At 32.3% G+C, this 16,807-nt stretch overlaps 1 protein-coding gene and 1 long non-coding RNA gene across 7 annotated transcripts in view; one reads left to right on the top strand and one right to left on the bottom strand.

Annotated features, from left to right (window-relative positions):
• LOC118197767 (chitinase-3-like protein 1) overlaps positions 1 to 3,384 on the top strand; it is a 39,887-nt gene extending 36,503 nt beyond the window's left edge. Inside the window, exon 8 of the mRNA XM_085825407.1 lies at positions 3,001 to 3,384. Within this exon, the coding sequence (XP_085681533.1) occupies positions 3,001 to 3,216 (216 nt within the window). The 3' untranslated portion in view covers positions 3,217 to 3,384. The remainder of the gene's footprint in view (positions 1 to 3,000) is intronic.
• A 10,500-nt stretch (positions 3,385 to 13,884) lies between these two features.
• Positions 13,885 to 16,807, bottom strand: part of LOC118197765 (uncharacterized) — a 75,703-nt gene continuing 72,780 nt past the window's right edge. For 5 of the 6 annotated variants that reach the window (XR_015043509.1, XR_015043507.1, XR_015043506.1 and 2 more), the window contains 2 exons: positions 14,170 to 14,314; positions 13,885 to 14,080 (listed from right to left, as the gene is read on the bottom strand). This is a non-coding gene — a long non-coding RNA (uncharacterized LOC118197765). Of the gene's footprint in view, positions 14,081 to 14,169; positions 14,315 to 15,062; positions 15,425 to 16,807 lie in introns of those variants that run through there. The other variant, XR_015043508.1, reaches the window with a different exon arrangement.

Raw genomic sequence — 16,807 nt, 5'->3', positions numbered from 1 at the left:
GGTGAGTAACGAGTGTAGTATTGGCAGGGTAGCAGAGTTTATATTAAAGTAGTATTTAGTAGCAGAGTTTATATTAAAGGTTTGATTACACAATCAAAATCGATTTTTGTCATGTTACTTGTTTTCTTTTTCCTTACTATTTCTTCTTCTTTCTTTTAATTAATAGATTTAATATCAGTAACCAATAATTTCTGATAATTCTGAAAACGAAATACCAGATTTTTTTATGGCAAAGAACACCATACATAAGTTTTAAAGACATGTCTTTGGCTATCTCAGCCCTCTCTTTCCGGTCAGTATATTACAGGCTTCTTAATAAGAAAAGAAGTACTTATTGCTAGATGAATGTACCTCTAGTTAAAGCTATCATCCAGCCACACAAAACTGTTATGCACAGATCTATTGTCTAGTTCAGGGATTTATAAAAATATTTTTACAGAGTAATTTTGTACAATTTCTTTTTTGGTAACCATATCCAGTAGTTTACTTGAACATAAATTCGGTCTCTTCCTATTTGTGCTAATTTGAGTCTTCATGAAAGGTTTCATCTGAGTCTGTTTTATGTTTATATTAGAATTCTTTTTATGTTGATCTTTCTATAGTGTAAATTTTATGATATAAAATAGTTGAGTTCTTCAAACTCACGCAGTCTAAATGTTTTATTACTTTAATTATGTGCCGAAGCAATATTAATTTACTTTGATCCATATTGATATAGGGAAAATATAAATATTGTTTTTAGAAATTGATTCACAGTCGTTACATTGTAGTTTATTCGCCGCATGTAATTTCATCAGATCATACGGAGAGAAGGCTCAGACCTAAGCTATCGGTTAATTATACACGAGGTGATGCCAACTGCCTGAAATTTTCCAAAAGGACTGAAACGCATAAAAATTATGATTTAACTTGCAGCAATGCACACAGCCCGAGGTCAAGCCTTGACAGAACCTTTACAGTCCTTGCTGAGCCTGAATGGACTAGCACTAACAAGATAAGTGTGTATCGCAGATGATATAGCTCGAGGGTGATAGAAACCGAGCGCATATAGAAACCGATATAGAAACCTAGCGCGAGGGCATATTTAAATCGTTAACAGAAACTGGATCATAAGTAGTTTAAATTTAACCTCCTATGAAAATGCTCCTTTTATGAATTTATAAACGCTTTACAATACCTAATTGAGCAATTTTGTTTCCAAAAACTGAAACAGATCAATTAAAAGTTACATAATAACACTATTTCCCTTAGTATTATATTGCAAAGTTATAAATTCTTTGTGATCTGAATCATGAAACGCACTGTGCACTTACATGAAACAGAAATGCTTTATAGTCTTATCCCAAGCAGTATCGAACCACTGAAGCCAGTCTTATTAGAAAACATTATTCTGTTGGAAGGGGGAGAAAGAAGTAAAGTAATTTGCTTTTTTTTAGTAGAACTGACGAAGAATAAGTTAAATTCTAGTCCGCGTTCCCCAACCCCGGATTGCATCAAATTTCATGAAAATGCAGGTTTTTTTATTATTCCTCCAATAGACCACTAGTAAAATTAATTATTTAAAAATTTCACAAAATCAAACATTATATGATAGAGCACTACGAAATTAATATGGATAAGCTCGCATATAAAAGAAAAATATTCATGTTTTTAAAATCAGATATGACAACAAATCCAACTCATTTCTTTTCTGAGCGATGACAAATGCGACTAAGCAGTCAAGAAATCGTGCATGTTCCTGATAATCTATTTTTCTTCGCTCTCTCGAGAAGTGGGAATTCTCCACTTACCAGTGGCCGAGCGGTAAAGTCGCTGAACAATGATAACTAGAATTGGGTTCGATTCCAGGCGAACGAGCGGTCGACATCGATCAGTACAATCGATCAGGGCGGGTCGAAATGATAATCGATCAGGGCGGGACATTTCCTTTGATTATTTGTAGAACTGATTTCAGCATTTTTGTTTTTAACCACTCTAAAATGGTTTATTATTCCATGATCGAGCGCTTTCTTCAAGAAATTTTTGGAGAATTCACATATTTTTTGCTTTATTATAACGATGAATGAATTTCTGTAATAAATTGTTCAAATGTTGTATTTTAGGATATTGTCTTGAATGAAAAGTAATATAATATATTAAAAAATATGAGTTTAACTAATACGTCAAATAGCAATTATTGGAAATGCTAAAGTAACAACGATCAACAAAAATGAACTCTTGGAATGCATGCAGGATGCTTTGCTAATGTAGTTTAATTTACATTGGTCAGACTATGATAGCCTTAACATTTCTCGAAAAGGAACACAAAGCATATTTTAGGGAAAACAAAACACATAAATCCTCTGTTGCCCAACATTTTTGGTAAAAAAACAAAATCATATTTTCAATTTTCCTGCAGGCAAAATCATTTAAAAAACACTTTCTTTTGGAGAATTAGATTTTCAAGAGGAGTTTCACATTCATAAAAATCTTTCAGTTCTAGTTAATGATCCCAATTCGGATATATCTTTATCCTGAGCTTTAAAGAATCATAGTTCTTTTCCTTTTTCATCAATAGCTGGCATCAGTAGCTTGTCTCATTTTTATCGCCTGAGCATACGCTTCTCTTTCGTTACTTTCACTTCTAACGCTGAAGAAGAAGGTTTAAAATTTAAATCTTTAAAAAAATTTAATACTGCAAATTTATGGATATTACGTTGATTATTGTTGCATTAGCATCTCCAGTAACACATGAACAGTTTTGTAATATGTATATCTGATGGAATGTTCCAATATTTCTTTCATGGCAATGAATTTTATTTTCCTTTCAAGAAATTCTCAGGCACTTCCTTGTTAAAGCGGTCCTGCATGACCTTTCATATTTTTCAGATTTATGCATTACAGATTAGCCATTAAGTTTGCCAATTTTGGGGATTAAGCGCGATGACCGCTTTAACAAAGATGTACCAATACTGATAACTAACTTAATATAATAATTACTTATCTTCCCTTTTTTTTCAGAATTTCTTAGGCAAAATGCAATTGGCTATTCTTATTGACGAGAATCGAAGCGTGGTGAGCAGGGAAGAAAATAAATATGACGGTGTATCTGATTCGGATATCAATTTGAAACTAACGGAGACTGTAAGAACAGACAGTGGACAAGAGGAGGTGAAAGAATTGAAAGTAAATGCCGGAACTCTGAATTTCGCTTTCGCTGCACAAACAATCCCATGAGCTATACTGCAACGTTCATTTAGTGCGCGGTGTAATGCTCTCCATTCTGAAAAGAAATATATAAAATTTCATGAAAATATTTTTCAAAATATCATAAATTCTTCACCAAAAAACAGTGTGTCTGCTATAACGAATTATTTCGACCTAATAAATTCAAATGAATGGGAATAGTTTAGAACAGCAATTGCTGAGAGTAAAAACAAATTGTGAGCTTTTATTTAGTTTATTCATTGTGGTGGGTAGGTAGCGGAATTTTGTCCACAATTTTTAACCTACCTCCTGATAAACTATCGAGTTCAAATTTTGTACACATACTGTTTGTCGATTAGAATGTAATGTGGCGGTTTATTCAAAGTTTGATTTAGGTTTTTTTTATTTAATGTTTAAAAATACTTTTCAGTGAAGTTTGTATGAAAATTGTAACTTAATTTCTGAACTTTTGGCAAATTTTTAAAAATCACTCGATTTATCATACTATTAGAAGGTTTATGATTTTAAAATTTCAACAACTTAAAATGCATCGGATATAAAGTTTTGAAATTGTCACAAATTGCACAACTAACTTTTCTTCCTCTTTTAAAGCATCGGAAGATAAAAAAATATTAATTGAGTGATTTTCTATAAATTTTTGAGAAAAATGTTACGGTCTGAAGTAGACGGGTAAAAAAAGGGTTTTCGAGGAAAAATTGCTTTTGAGTTTCCCATCTTAGTGCACTTAATAATGAACTGACGATATTCGTTTTTTCATTTTAGCTTCGAGTAAAATGCTCGCAACACTCTGTTATTACATCCAATTCTTAAAACTGAATATTCAGCCCGATTTCTTCACGACGTTCACTCATTTTCATTTCATAATTTCCATATATATTACACGGACATTTTGCTTGTATTATTAAATGCTTTAATTCTGACTGAAAAGTTTATCATTGATAATATGATACGGAGACTAAAAAACAGAAAATAAAATTCAATTAAAAGGAAGGTTTTTATGCAATAAACTTTAACTTAAAATGGATGTGATAATAAATGTTCAATAAAAAGAAAAATAATGTATCATATAGTATAATGGGAATAATATATTAAATAATTCTATATACAGAATTCCTCTACAATTTCATATCAAGAGTGATAAAAGCGTGGGGCGCTTAAATAGCGAAATCTATGGAATTTAATTGCTTTGTCAAATAAATAAGCCACTATCTTTTTCAATTTATTGTGAGCGCTCCACGCCTTACCCAGTATTTTTATTCCAATGCTTACCCAATATTACTAGCTTAACCAAAAAGTATTTCTTCATTAAATAATTTTGATTTCACTAAGTTCAAGTCTCAAATACTGTCTCTTTGCTTTTAGAAAGTCTCTTCAGCATAACTGCCAAAGAACACAAGAATTCCATAACTATTAATGAGGACAATATGTTCCCAAAATTAAAGATAGCTTAACTCACAATTAACTATTGAATACTATAAGGTATTTCTCTCACTTTCCTAGCGTGCCTTCGTGGTATAGTGATTCTGCATGCTGTGCCGGTATTCCAGAGGTCCGTGGTTCGATTACCGGCGAAGGCGGTTTTCCAAAAATACCTAATGTCTCTACAGTGGCGCTCGAACTAAAAGGGTGTTGCATGAGAATTCTCCACACCAGGATTTGATGATTGGGTCCCCTAAAATACCCCAGTCGCTCTTTAATAGAAGAGTATATAAGGTACTTCTCCCACTTTACTAGCGTGCCTTTGTGGGATAGTGGTTCTACATGCTGGGTCCGTGGTCCACGCTAGCTCCGTGGTTCGATTCCCGGCGAAGGTGGTTGCTAATTTTTCAATCTCTCCGGCTTCCAAAAATACCTAATGTCTCTACAATACCATTCCTTGAAGCGTCAGTAATTCAGATACATTTGAAGACACAAGAGGAGAATTAAAAACATTTAAGGAATGAATCACCAGTTTTCAAACAGCACAAATTAAAATTTACAAGTATGTCTACTTAACATACGAACAAAACAAGAAAATTAATAAGCTCGTTTTACATCGTATTTACAGAAGAAAATCTGCAACAACCCCAAATTAATTTAACAATGTAAAGATGTTCAGACACTATATTTTGAAACAAACGTGAAAAATGTACAATGCCCTCTTCGAGGACCCAAACTCCGGATCTCCCTATTGCTAGCCAGATGTGCTTTCTAATTATACCACGAAAGTACGCAGCAAGGAAGAATAAAAACCTTACATTCTCTTTCATTAAAAGGGAGACTAGCAAGGCTAAGACTAATCCTAAAACTTTCAAACATTCCTGATTAATCTTCCAGTCTTCCTAAAATATCTTCCAGTACCTTTGAATATGGGCGCGAGCTACTAGTAAAGTCTAATTAGAACATATATGAAGCCAAGAATCATGAAGAATCAGCTGCGTCTTCCTCGAGAGTCAAACGCCGGACGTTCTTTCCAATTACACAACGAAGGAGGACGGTAAGGAAGCAGAAAAACCTTACAACGTACTCCTAGGTTTATATTCCATGAATTAACTGATATCGAAGGAATAAACCATAGGATAACTTCCTAGCCAATAAAACAATACGATACTACAAACATATATTCATTTTTATTCTTAACTTTGGACCAATTTGAAATACGTCAACAAATAGAACGCACATACCTTGAAGATCCATCAAACACTTCATTTTGTAAGAGCTGACAAGACAAGCAATATTTTCATAAAATTTAAATAATTCTGGTAATGTCAAGCACTTCCTTACAAACGTAAGGTTTCAAAGACTGCACTCACGAATTTTTCATTTAATACAAGATGTTCAATTTTGAAACTGTTTTTTTTTTAAATTCGTAAATGTTTTTGTTAAAAAATTTAAGTTTATTAAAAGAATAATTATATTAATTTTTATTTCTAACTTCGGCCCACAGTGAACACACCAATAAATAAAACATGCATACTTTAAAGATCCATCAAACTCTTCATTTTGAAAGACCTGACAAGACACGGAATTTTTTCATAAAATTTAAGTAATTTTGCTGAATTCGAATACTTCTTTACAAATATAATGTTTCAAAGACTGCACTCACGAATTTTAAAATTAATACACAATTTTAAATTTTCTAACTGTTTTTTTTTAAATTCTTAAAATTTAAAAATTTTTAAATTTTTTTTTAAATTCTTAAAATTAAATTCTTAAAAAAGTTAGATATAAAACTTTAATTTATTAAAGGAACAATTATAGCAACATTCATCGCATAATATATTTAAAACAAATTGCAAAATTAATAGACAAGAGCAATTGAACTACAAGAAGCGCATTCGAAAATTTATAGCATAATTTGTGCAAAAAAAGGAGATTAACGCTTGAGATTGAAGAATAAAGATAGCAAAATCAGCTTACCTTTTGAGCACTCAGTAGCAGCAGTTGAGTCTCCGAAATTATTGTTGATGATGATGATATGAGGGATTTATCCATAAATAATACGATGCAGATTTAAACACTAATAACACATTTATTCTACTGCAACTAAAATAATATAAGCGATAGCATCAGTGTTAATACAAGCACATACAGAAGCTTAATGATATCTAAAGAACAGTTTATTCATTCATTCATTACTAAATATGCCGAATTATTGCATTAGATGCAACGTGTCCAGCTCATGACAAGTATGCCCGAAGGGCACATGACATATCATTGTCTGTACCGAGTGATAGGAGGTATCAGAATTGGGAGAAAAGGGGGGGGACCACTGGACGCCACAAGCAGAGTATCGAACTTAAAGCCCAAGACCAGGAGAGGCAGCAAGATGTGGAGTGTCAGAGTTTATGTTGCTCATGATAGGTATGTTGAGAAAAATATGATAAATTTGCAAATACAATTTTATTACAGAAAATAAATACAAAATAAAATACAATAAAGATGAGCATATACAAATACAAAATACAAAAAAATTCAAGTTGCAATACGAAAATTTATGTACAATATATACAGAAAAAGATAATGTTGCATGATAAGACTGATTAAGTAGGGAAATTTGAGTCCCTGGTGAGGAAGGTCGCTAACGGTCTGATTTTGATATCTTCTGGAAACACGGCATAGTCGAAGACTTTAAAGTATTTCATATGCGAGCAGTTTCTCGCCTTATCGAAGAATTTGCGGTTAACATTATGGAGGAAATTTTCAATATTTTCAATTTTTAAATCTCTATGGAGTGTTTCATTAGAAACATGAAAATGAGCGTTCGTGAAGAGTCTTAAGAATTTGTTTTGAGTGATCTGCAATTTTTTGAGGTCATTATTCGAATAAGTCGTCCAGGCAGGAGACGCATAAGAAAAGATAGGCCTAATGATTGCAGTATAGATATGCTTCTTTCTACGTAAGTCAAGTTTCGAATTTCTTCCGATTAATGGAATGAGATCTCTGATAGCCGCAACTGTTTTGCCTCTGACTTTCTGGATATGGTCTTTCTATGTGAATTTATTGTTTAACACAACACCAAGGTAAGTAGCTTTGTTCACAATCGGAACTTCAACATTAAAAATTTTAAGTTTATTTACAAAAGGACTTCTTGAGTGTCTTTTTCCGATGATGAGAAGCTGAGATTTCTGTGCATTGATGGTTATGCGCCATTTCGTGCACCAATGCTCAATTTCTGGAATTTTATCCTGCAATTTAGCAATGGCAAGTTCTTGGTTGTGAGATTTATATGCAAGAGCCGTGTCATCGGCGTAACATCCTAAGTAAAAATTAGGAAATTTTAGGAAAGTCTACAACATAGAATATAAATAAAATAGGCCCTAAAATTGACCCTTACGCTACACCAGCGTTGAGTGTTCTGGGATCGGAGTTGTCGTTACCAATGTTGACAAAGAATTTCTGTCTTTGATAAATGAATAAATTAGTAAGATCAGGTCTCTGTCAAAATCCAGAGAAATAAGCTAGAGAATAAGCCCCTCATGCCAGACGCGGTCGAAAGCTATCTAAAGAACAAGAGTATCATGGGATATATTAAATATCACGTGATTAACATAGTTGACGTGTTTGACGCCCGTGTGTCTTGGCATTTTTTGGCCCGTGTGTCTTGGTTTGGGCAATGGCTTAGTAAAAATATCAGCAATCATAGAATTTGTATTGCAGTAAGTTATCTCAATTATTTTATTTTCTTCCATTTCCCTTAAAAATAAATATTTAACATTAATATGCTTTAACCTAGCATTCATTTTCCCTGTTTTATTAGAGCTATTGTGGACTTAGTGGCAGCAGTGGCTGCAGAAATAAGCTCGGATTTGGTAGATGATAGGGAAACACAATTTTGTCTCTTTGTGGACCAAACTATTGGACTATTTCCTAAGAAAAATAAATTTCCACCTGTTGATTGTCGAGTGGTTAAATCAGATGCATAGTCAGCATCCATATAACAGGAAAGTGTTGGTGTGCTATCAGAGTCAATTTTCAGGCAAATGTCCTTCGTAGAGTTGAGGTATTCAATCACTCTTAGAACTGTTTTCCAGTCCTTCTCATTTGGAGATTCATTTTTTCTGCTTAATAGATTCATTGCAAGAGTAATGTCTGGTCTGGTTACAATGGCTATGTATAATAAAACTCCAATGGCTTACATGTACTTGGTATTGTCCACTGGTGGAGAGGTTTCTTCTTTCTTTCTATAAGAAGTATCCATTGGTGTGCAAGATGGTTTGTGGATATCTGGACAAAATATCTTCTTAATTTTTCTATTTTTGATTTTTTACTCAATAGGAGCTTGTTTTAATCTCTTTTGATGTTGATTCCTTAGTAGTTTCTGATTTTTCCTCTTTTGTTTCGAAGGATTCATTGAGAGACTTGATTAGCCTTTTAATTTTTTCTTCACTTTTGCATGCTATAAGAATATCGTCGACATAGACAATGATCATTATCGTGTCATTTCCATTTTTCTTTAGAAATAAGCATGGGTCTGACGTACTTTGCAAAAAGTTACTATTCTTTAATACTTCTTCAACTTTTTTATTCCATGCTCTAGCAGCTTGCTTTAATCCATAAATAACTTTTTTCAGTTTGCAAACTTTCTCTTCTTGTCCGGGTTGAACAGTGCTTTCTGGCTGTTCCATGTATATTTCTTCATCTAAATTTCCATGTAGAAATGTTTTCTTTCAGACTGAAAATCCATGGACAACCAATAGGTTTCTTTCCTATAGGAAGCTCAACCAGTTCCCAAGTTTTATTTCGGGATAAGGAATTGATTTCTTCGTCGACGGCGAGTAACCATTTTTCCTTTTCTTCGGAATTCAATTAATCTAAGTATTTAAAATTCTCAGGTATGGTTTTGATTGTGCTTGTTATAAATCCTAGACGTTCTGGTGGTATTCCCTTCGTTTTCCTTTCTGATCGTCTTGGCTCTTCTTTGGATACAATTTTGTGTTTTTCTTCAATTTCTTCATCTTCAACATCTTCAACCTTTAGATGAGCAAAAATTTCAATTCGCTGATAATTCTTCGACAAATTTTACACTTCTACTGATAATTATACGGTTTTCACCTGTGTAGATTCTGTATCCCTTTGATCGTTGATCGTAACCGACAAAAATTCCTTCAATTGCTTTCTGGTCTAATTTTTTACGGTTTTCCTTATGTACATATGCATAACGTGCCTGATCTACAATATAATACACGAATTAAAAATTAACAAACAAACAAAAAAAAATGGCTGATGTGTACACCAAATGACTTCCTTGTACGGAAAATGAAACTGTACAAAATTTTTCCTGCATTTTATTTAAACTTATTTCCTCGAATTTCGTTAGAGATATATTTCTCATTCAATTCATTCAGTTCTCACTTCGCGGCAAGACAAAAATACATAAAAACTCTAAATAATTTCGTTAAAAATTGAGAGATATAGAAAAATATAAAACAAAAATACAATAAACACTTTTTTACAATTAAAATTACACTTTCTACGCAGAAAAAAAAAAAAAAAATACCAAGCAATTCGAACAGCAGGCAAGAAGGCAGATTTTTTTGGTGCACAAAACTAAAAGTTTCCTTTCGGCCCACTCGGCAAGAAGACACTAAAGGTGCAGAAAGAATTAATTCACTATTCTGCTAAAGTTTCAAATGTAAACAAATATGGCTGCTATAGTAAAAAAAAAAAAAAAAAAATAGGCTTAGCCGCACACAAACAACTTTAAAATTTTTGATAATTCTACAAATATTGCATTCAGATTAACTAAAAGCATAAAGCCTTGACCGGAAGATAAGAACAGCATAATTCAATCGTTTTAAAGCAAAAAATGCACTATGTACTAACATATATGAATAAAAAAAGAGCTCACGGAGCGAGTAACAGAGTGGGGTATATATATATTTATATACATTTGGTGAGGCCGATTGATACCAAAATGCGAGATGCACAACTTACATGTTATAGCAGTCCTATATACAAAATTTCAGTGTTCTGAGGCTACTCGTTTTTGAGTTATGCGAGATACATACGTACGCCCCAAAAAATTTTCTTTTGAATCCATTTTAAACCAGTTTTAAAAATCGTTTTAGGAAAAAGAGTCCTTTATTCTGTCCTTATGTACAGATAAACATTGTTAAATTGCATTTGATAGTGGTAAAAATGTAATTTTTCTACTTCTAACAAGGAAGTAAAAATGGGTTAAATATTCCATTAACCCAAAAATACATTAAAATTATAGCAGAAAATGCGCTTAGCAAACAAATTAATACAAAATTTAACACTAAAAAAATATGTAAAATCTAAAATATCTAATGAGTACATATTTTTACATAAATATATAATTTTATTTCCTCTTTAAAGATTACGCATCCTAAGCAGCGCAGTCTTCATGAACAGTGACAAATAACTGGAATTACCATCTTAAGGTCGAAAGGTGCAAGATTATCCTACTGCACATTTTTAGGTTTAGATGATGGAGTTCGTTGTGAATGCACTACCACGTCGTATGTTGTTCATTTTCTTAATAATAAAAAAATGCTCCTGCCTTGTCTACGGTTTAGACGAAATCTTTCGTTTTGGATTTTACGACTAGATCTTACAATTTGTTTCCTACAACTTTCTACAATTTATTTTTTCATCAACTCCCAAATCGTTAACTAGTCGTTATCCTCTAAGAGGTTGCTTTGATCCCTCCTCTGGCGAACCGATAAATTAGAACTTATCCGTCTTTCAGGTACTGCTGAAAGGAAGAGGGCCTATTCGGCTACAGCGATGGACTATTATATGTAATCATTATGAAATTTTGAATATTGAAGAAATATTCAAATGAAGAAATATTTGAAGAAATCGAAATCAGGGAGAGTACTTCAACTGACATTTTAGCTTAGAACATGTGCCGCCATCTATTGAAAAGAAATCGAAGGAAGGAATTGAAGAAAAAATTGAAGTTTATATTCCAACATAATATTCTGTGTTACAATTCTTTCACGCGATGCAAATTTTAATGAAATTATTTTAAAATAGAATTAATTATTATAATTTATTAATACTAGATATTTAAATTTATTAAATATTTAAAAAGAAAGATAAAATATAAATTATTACGGTACTAAAATAGAAAAATTAACGAATTACTGCTGTAAATAGAAAAATTAAAAATTACTGCTTGTAAAAAATATGAGAAAAGTAAAAACTGCTATACTAATTAAAAGCTTCATTGTTCGTTTAAATATAGAGCAACTTTCTGTTTTATCTGCAGAAATAAAATATTCATTGTTTGCTTAAAAGTAAACAAAATTATAACAGCTTTTATGACGGTTTTTGACCAAGGGAGCCCTTCACCTTTTACCACGGTTAAATTTTCTGGAAGTGTAGAAATGTTTCATTTCTGGGTCATTTTCTCATATAAAATTATTAACGTATGGTGAAGCGTATAAACAACCTTAAAAAAATTGTAATTGTAAATAGCTCTTAATATTTTTTTAATGTTACTATTAACAAATTAAGTACATTTCCGTTTTGCCGGCGCAGGCGTTAAATTCTCCAATAATGGTACAATTGATGCCAAACGTAATATCCTCGCTGGTAACCTTTTACTCCTCATTTTCAAAACAATTCGTAGCCATTTTTTATCAGATTGATTGTTTCTTTCAATACTGGCATACAATTAGAGTTTTTACCAGATAGTTCTTATTAACCGCGATAACTGAGGGATGACTGTATTTACTTTTGATGAAGCAGCTATTATGCTAGGGAAGGTAAGTGGAGTAGCAGCAAAACTACATTTGGGAGGAAAATATATCACATTTGGTTCAAGAACCCTGTATTGCACATCGTGAAGATTTTTGTATCTGCGTTGCTTCAAAGGAAGTTAAATTAATGAGAGATATTTAAACTTTGATGGGAACGTTTCTAATCTTCAAGAAAACAAGATAAATGTCAAGATATTGTTAATGCTTTAAAAATGAAGCTATTAGCTTTAAAATGTCAATAAAGTTAAGTGGTTTTCTAGATATTTTGCACGTAAAAATACGAAGCATTAATTAAATATTTTAATGAAGGTAAAGCAAGTAATCCTGTTGCAAAATGTTGTATACAAAAACTGAATGATACCGAATTTTAATTTAATTTAATTTAATTTAAGTATTATGAATAACGTTTGTAAAGAAGTTTTGAGCTCTGTGTAAAATTTGTTGGCAACGAAAGCTAACACTACTTAATTATTTCATTTTGTTATTGGTAAAATAAATCAACTTAATAATAAAATAACTTATTAACCACAGTAGAGTTCTTGGAGTAATGCAATGAAAATTCTTCTCTGTAAACCGGAGGAAAAAATATTGAAATTGACATTTATTCTATGCTAACTTTTAGAAATTTACTTTGCTGTCATTTAAAAGAGAGATTTCCTGAAAATGAAGTACAAGAATGGACAGGTAAAGAAAATTAAGTGTTCATTGTTAATAAATTTTCAAATATTGTAATATTTTCATTACAGAATGAACAATTTTCCGAACTTTCAAAACAAATTATTATTGATGGAACAATTTTGGTGCCTGGTGTTGACTGTGAACAAGGTTTCAGTTTAATAAATTTTGTAAAAATTAACAAGGAATTCTTCTTTTGAAAGACGATCACTTAGACATGTTAATGTAAGGAAAAATAATAGTGGAAGCAATATAAATTTGGATCGCATATATGATGAACGGTTAAATTTTAAAGAGAAGTGAAAAGATTTAATACATACTTCTACAAACGTATCATTTACTTAATTCTTGATAAATTTGAAGATTATCACTATTATTATTATTATTAGACAAACAGTATTGTAGTAAATAGTTTTGTTGTGTTTTCAAACGTATTAATGCGTTAATTTTTATGATCAACAAATAGCTTTTTAAATAATTTAATGCTTTTAAAAATAATGAATGTTATTAAAAAAGAATTAATTTATAAGAAGAAATAACATTAAATATAAAAAATTAATTTTTTTAATAATTTAAAAATAAAAAAAACGTGAAATTTAAAAAATACACATATAATTCTTGTAGTAAATAAAGTAGCATATCAGTAAAATATTAGCGATAACACTCTTTAGGAGAACATAAATTTCTCCTTCCTCTTTTCCTGCTCAAAAGGTGATGCAAATAGTTCGAGATCGATGCTAGTAAAACTACACTGTAATCACTCTTGTAGTAATAATAATTTGACTCAGAACCAGGCGGATTTAATTTTAATATGTTAACCATCTAGAGCACTACAATACATAGGGAGATTACACTTTAAATGAAGATCTGTCGCAGTTTCATCCCAATGACACCTTTCAAAACATTGTACGATGCTTTAAACACAGCTGACAAGATAGCACTTGGAGCGATTCGAAACTGGAATGCCAATGAGCATTGTGTTTCTTCTGGAAAGGAAGACAGAATTAACTGCAAAAGTTGCTTTCATTTTAAAAAAGATTCGTATTCTGAATGGTTTAGTATGTTAAACACTTACCTTAGCTAGAGTTAATCTTTCTTCAGCTGGTGTGGACAATCTCATGTGGGTGTTCTGGTTTACTATTATCGGAGAAACCAAGTCTTAAGATTTCCTCAAATGTAGTAGTACTCATCCGCAGCCATTTACGATAACCTTCTTTGTTCTAAAACGTAAATAATTAACGTAATTAAATTACTAAGCGTTGTTTAAGTGAACTAGATTTCATATCTTTAAAAGTCTGTTTATGACGAAAACATCAAAAGCACAAAGAATGAAAATCTATGCATAAGTTTATAATTTAGTAGTTTTATATGGATACAAAATTTTAAGCAGTTATAATTTTTCTTGAAATTAAAAATATCATTAGAAATCTTGAATTTAAGAAAATGGTTTTGAAATGTAGTACTGATAAATATGTTGCATATATTATAAAAATTTAGAGAAATCCCTAAAATTCATTGCATTTATTTATATCGTAATTCTATTGTAAAATAAGCTAGAATTGATTAAAAAATTGAAATATTTGTTATTTAATTACAACAATTATAAATTCAACTGTTATAGTTCAGAAAGAATAAAGGTAAAATTAAGAAGTATAGCATACCTTTTTGAAACTATAGGATAACTGTATTATATGAAATTAATTGCATAAATGCAAAGCAAATATGATAAAATTAATGTAATGCTAGATGCAAAAAATAATAATATCACTAGAAAATTAAACGAGACGCTTGAATGAAGAACATGTTGTCAAGTTTTTCTTATTTTTATTCACATCACATACAAAAACATATTATACTGAAAAAATTCCAAGCGTAATTAGTCCGAGGAAAAGGAAATAATAAGCTAGCCTAGTAAGCAAAACTATCCATAGCATAGAATTCTAAGGATTTGTTTACATAAACATTTACCTCAAGGCCTGCCGGTAAAGAATTCATGCGAAAGAGTCAAATTTTTCACCATTACTGTATTTAACTTGAAGGAAGAGGGGTTTTCTTGGCCTTCGGATTTCCGCACCCTCCCGTCAGCAGAAATCCGTTTTAGTTTAAATCATTTTTCATTTCCATGCTTTCCTTCTTTTTCCACTGGCCTTGAGACTTTTTTCCTGGATTGTTATTGAACTGTCGACGTTCGCCGGCTGTTTTTGAATGCTCGGGTTTCCTTGCCCACTGATTCGCTTTACTTCCGTAGCCGTGTGCTTGACTTTGCTGTGGTCTTGGCGCACCAAATTGGTTTCGTTGTTAATATTGGCGTCTTCTTTCAATGTCCGCCGTTCGTCTACTTTCAAACTGGATTGCTAGCTCAAATAATTTTTCCAGTGTAGTCGGATTCCTTAATTCAATAAAGTCTTGCACTTGGGGAAGTAACCTCAGCAAAATCACTTGAATTATCTCAGGATCCGGACGGTTTCCATACAAGAGTTTGAAGACGTGAATTTTTCTTAAAATAAAGCTTGTGAGATTTTCGATTCTTTGCTGATATATGCTGAAAAGTTCCGTTTCTAATTTCGCACGATCCCTTACGACAGGGAAGGCTTTTACTAGGGCAGTCTTGAAATTCTCGTAAGTATAGGTGGGACTTCCTGCTTGACCCAAGAGACTTCCGCCTATACATTTGAACCAGTTAAGCGCTTGGCCCCTCAAAGCGCTGGTAGCTAAGGTAACTTTTTGAAACTCGTGCACGGGGTCTGGACGATGTAACCAAATCCTTCCAGGGCGGCAGCTGGCATTTCTGGATTCTGAGCCGCTTCTGCAGGCAGCACAGGTTCTTCTTGAAACTCGGCCATGGTTATTCTTCTTCGTTGGGCGCCACTATGAGGTTCAATGTTCCGCTTTACTTTCTTTGGGAACATGCACAGACCTGACTCGGAACAGGGAGCTTACTAAAGCTATGTTCAATAAATGTGGAAAGTAGACAAGATACACAGGAAGGGTATACAAAACCCTTTATTTTTCACTCTTTACAATAATTTCCGTACTTCGGAATACAGAGACCAACTACTTGTGGTCTGAACGTAAGAATATAAAAATATTTAACTAAACTCTAACTTAACTTTGGAATAATAAACGTGGAAGATTGGCCGGATATTAACAGGAAGCCGTATGTAGTACAGAGAACTGTTAAAACTACAATATGTTTAAAATTATCACGAGGATTAAACCTCTGGCCTGGAAGGCAAACAGCAACTGAATAAAACTTCTAAGGCAAGCGGCCTGCTTCGACTAACTCTTTCCTCTCTCTCGCTTGGCAAAAAGCCACAACTTAAGTACTTGGCGTTCGCCAGACAAATTTTGCATAAATAAGTTAACGCTTTTAATTCTGGCCGGAAGTAGAAAATAAGAAGTGATAGTAAAGATTTAAAATAAAATAAACGTTAGTAAAACTTAAGATCCTTACAACCTTCAGTAGTTTGCGTAAGCAACTAAAACTATTAACATAAATTATCTGTTTGGAAACAATTGCGGAGCTAATTATAGCAGAAGCTTGATATTCAGCTTCAAACTCCTGGTCTATTGAGTCATATTCATATCTCTTTGGCTGGGGCCAAGTATTCCCCGGATACAATAACCATTTTCGGACTTCCCACCATTTTTTTTTAAGTTAGCAAATCTTTAACAGTTACTCCTTTTGTTGAGAAGTCTTTGCCTATACAGTG

Source organism: Stegodyphus dumicola, chromosome 10 (assembly GCF_044657685.1).
Source record: "Stegodyphus dumicola isolate Sdum_Otavi_A_Nest chromosome 10, ASM4465768v1".
In the NCBI taxonomy this organism is placed as follows: Eukaryota; Metazoa; Arthropoda; class Arachnida; order Araneae; family Eresidae; genus Stegodyphus; species Stegodyphus dumicola.
This window is presented reverse-complemented; position numbering and strand designations above follow the sequence as displayed.